Here is a 1,492-nt window from a genome sequence, read left to right as displayed (position 1 = left end):
TGTTCACTAAGGTAAAGAAACCTCGTATCTCCTCTTTACCCACTTTGACTCTGTTCACTAAGGTAAAGAAACCTCGTATCTCCTCTTTACTCACTTTGACTCTGTTCACTAAGGTAAAGAAACCTCGTATCTCCTCTTTACTCACTTTGACTCTGTTCACTAAAGAAACCTCGTATCTCCTCTTTACTCACTTCGACTCTGTTCACTAAGGTAAAGAAACCTCGTATCTCCTCTTTACCCACTTTGACTCTGTTCACTAAGGTAAAGAAACCTCGTATCTCCTCTTTACTCACTTTGACTCTGTTCACTAAAGAAACCTCGTATCTCCTCTTTACCCACTTTGACTCTGTTCACTAAGGTAAAGAAACCTCGTATCTCCTCTTTACCCACTTTGACTCTGTTCACTAAGGTAAAGAAACCTCGTATCTCCTCTTTACTCACTTTGACTCTGTTCACTAAAGAAACCTCGTATCTCCTCTTTACTCACTTTGACTCTGTTCACTAAAGAAACCTCGTATCTCCTCTTTACCCACTTTGACTCTGTTCACTAAGGTAAAGAAACCTCGTATCTCCTCTTTACTCACTTTGACTCTGTTCACTAAGGTAAAGAAACCTCGTATCTCCTCTTTACCCACTTTGACTCTGTTCACTAAGGTAAAGAAACCTCGTATCTCCTCTTTACTCACTTTGACTCTGTTCACTAAGGTAAAGAAACCTCGTATCTCCTCTTTACCCACTTTGACTCTGTTCACTAAGGTAAAGAAACCTCGTATCTCCTCTTTACTCACTTTGACTCTGTTCACTAAGGTAAAGAAACCTCGTATCTCCTCTTTACTCACTTTGACTCTGTTCACTAAGGTAAAGAAACCTCGTATCTCCTCTTTACTCACTTTGACTCTGTTCACTAAGGTAAAGAAACCTCGTATCTCCTCTTTACTCACTTTGACTCTGTTCACTAAAGAAACCTCGTATCTCCTCTTTACTCACTTTGACTCTGTTCACTAAGGTAAAGAAACCTCGTATCTCCTCTTTACTCACTTTGACTCTGTTCACTAAGGTAAAGAAACCTCGTATCTCCTCTTTACTCACTTTGACTCTGTTCACTAAGGTAAAGAAACCTCGTATCTCCTCTTTACTCACTTTGACTCTGTTCACTAAGGTAAAGAAACCTCGTATCTCCTCTTTACTCACTTTGACTCTGTTCACTAAGGTAAAGAAACCTCGTATCTCCTCTTTACTCACTTTGACTCTGTTCACTAAGGTAAAGAAACCTCGTATCTCCTCTTTACTCACTTTGACTCTGTTCACTAAGGTAAAGAAACCTCGTATCTCCTCTTTACTCACTTTGACTCTGTTCACTAAGGTAAAGAAACCTCGTATCTCCTCTTTACTCACTTTGACTCTGTTCACTAAAGAAACCTCGTATCTCCTCTTTACTCACTTTGACTCTGTTCACTAAGGTAAAGAAACCTCGTATCTCCTCTTTACTCAC

General features: G+C 39.7%; 1 protein-coding gene across 1 annotated transcript in view; it reads left to right on the top strand.

Annotated features, from left to right (window-relative positions):
* Positions 1-501: 501 nt before the first annotated feature.
* Positions 502-1,492, top strand: part of cUnh5orf63 (chromosome Un C5orf63 homolog) — a gene marked incomplete at its 5' end in the record, with an annotated part of 13,115 nt that continues 12,124 nt past the window's right edge. The window contains one exon of the mRNA XM_083940895.1: positions 502-552. Within this exon, the coding sequence (XP_083797021.1) occupies positions 502-552 (51 nt within the window). The remainder of the gene's footprint in view (positions 553-1,492) is intronic.

The sequence above is a fragment of the Echiichthys vipera genome, assembly GCF_963691815.1.
Source record: "Echiichthys vipera genome assembly, contig: SCAFFOLD_109, whole genome shotgun sequence".
In the NCBI taxonomy this organism is placed as follows: domain Eukaryota; kingdom Metazoa; phylum Chordata; class Actinopteri; order Perciformes; family Trachinidae; genus Echiichthys; species Echiichthys vipera.
Note: the sequence above shows the minus strand (reverse complement) of the source record. Positions and strands in the feature narration are given on the sequence as shown.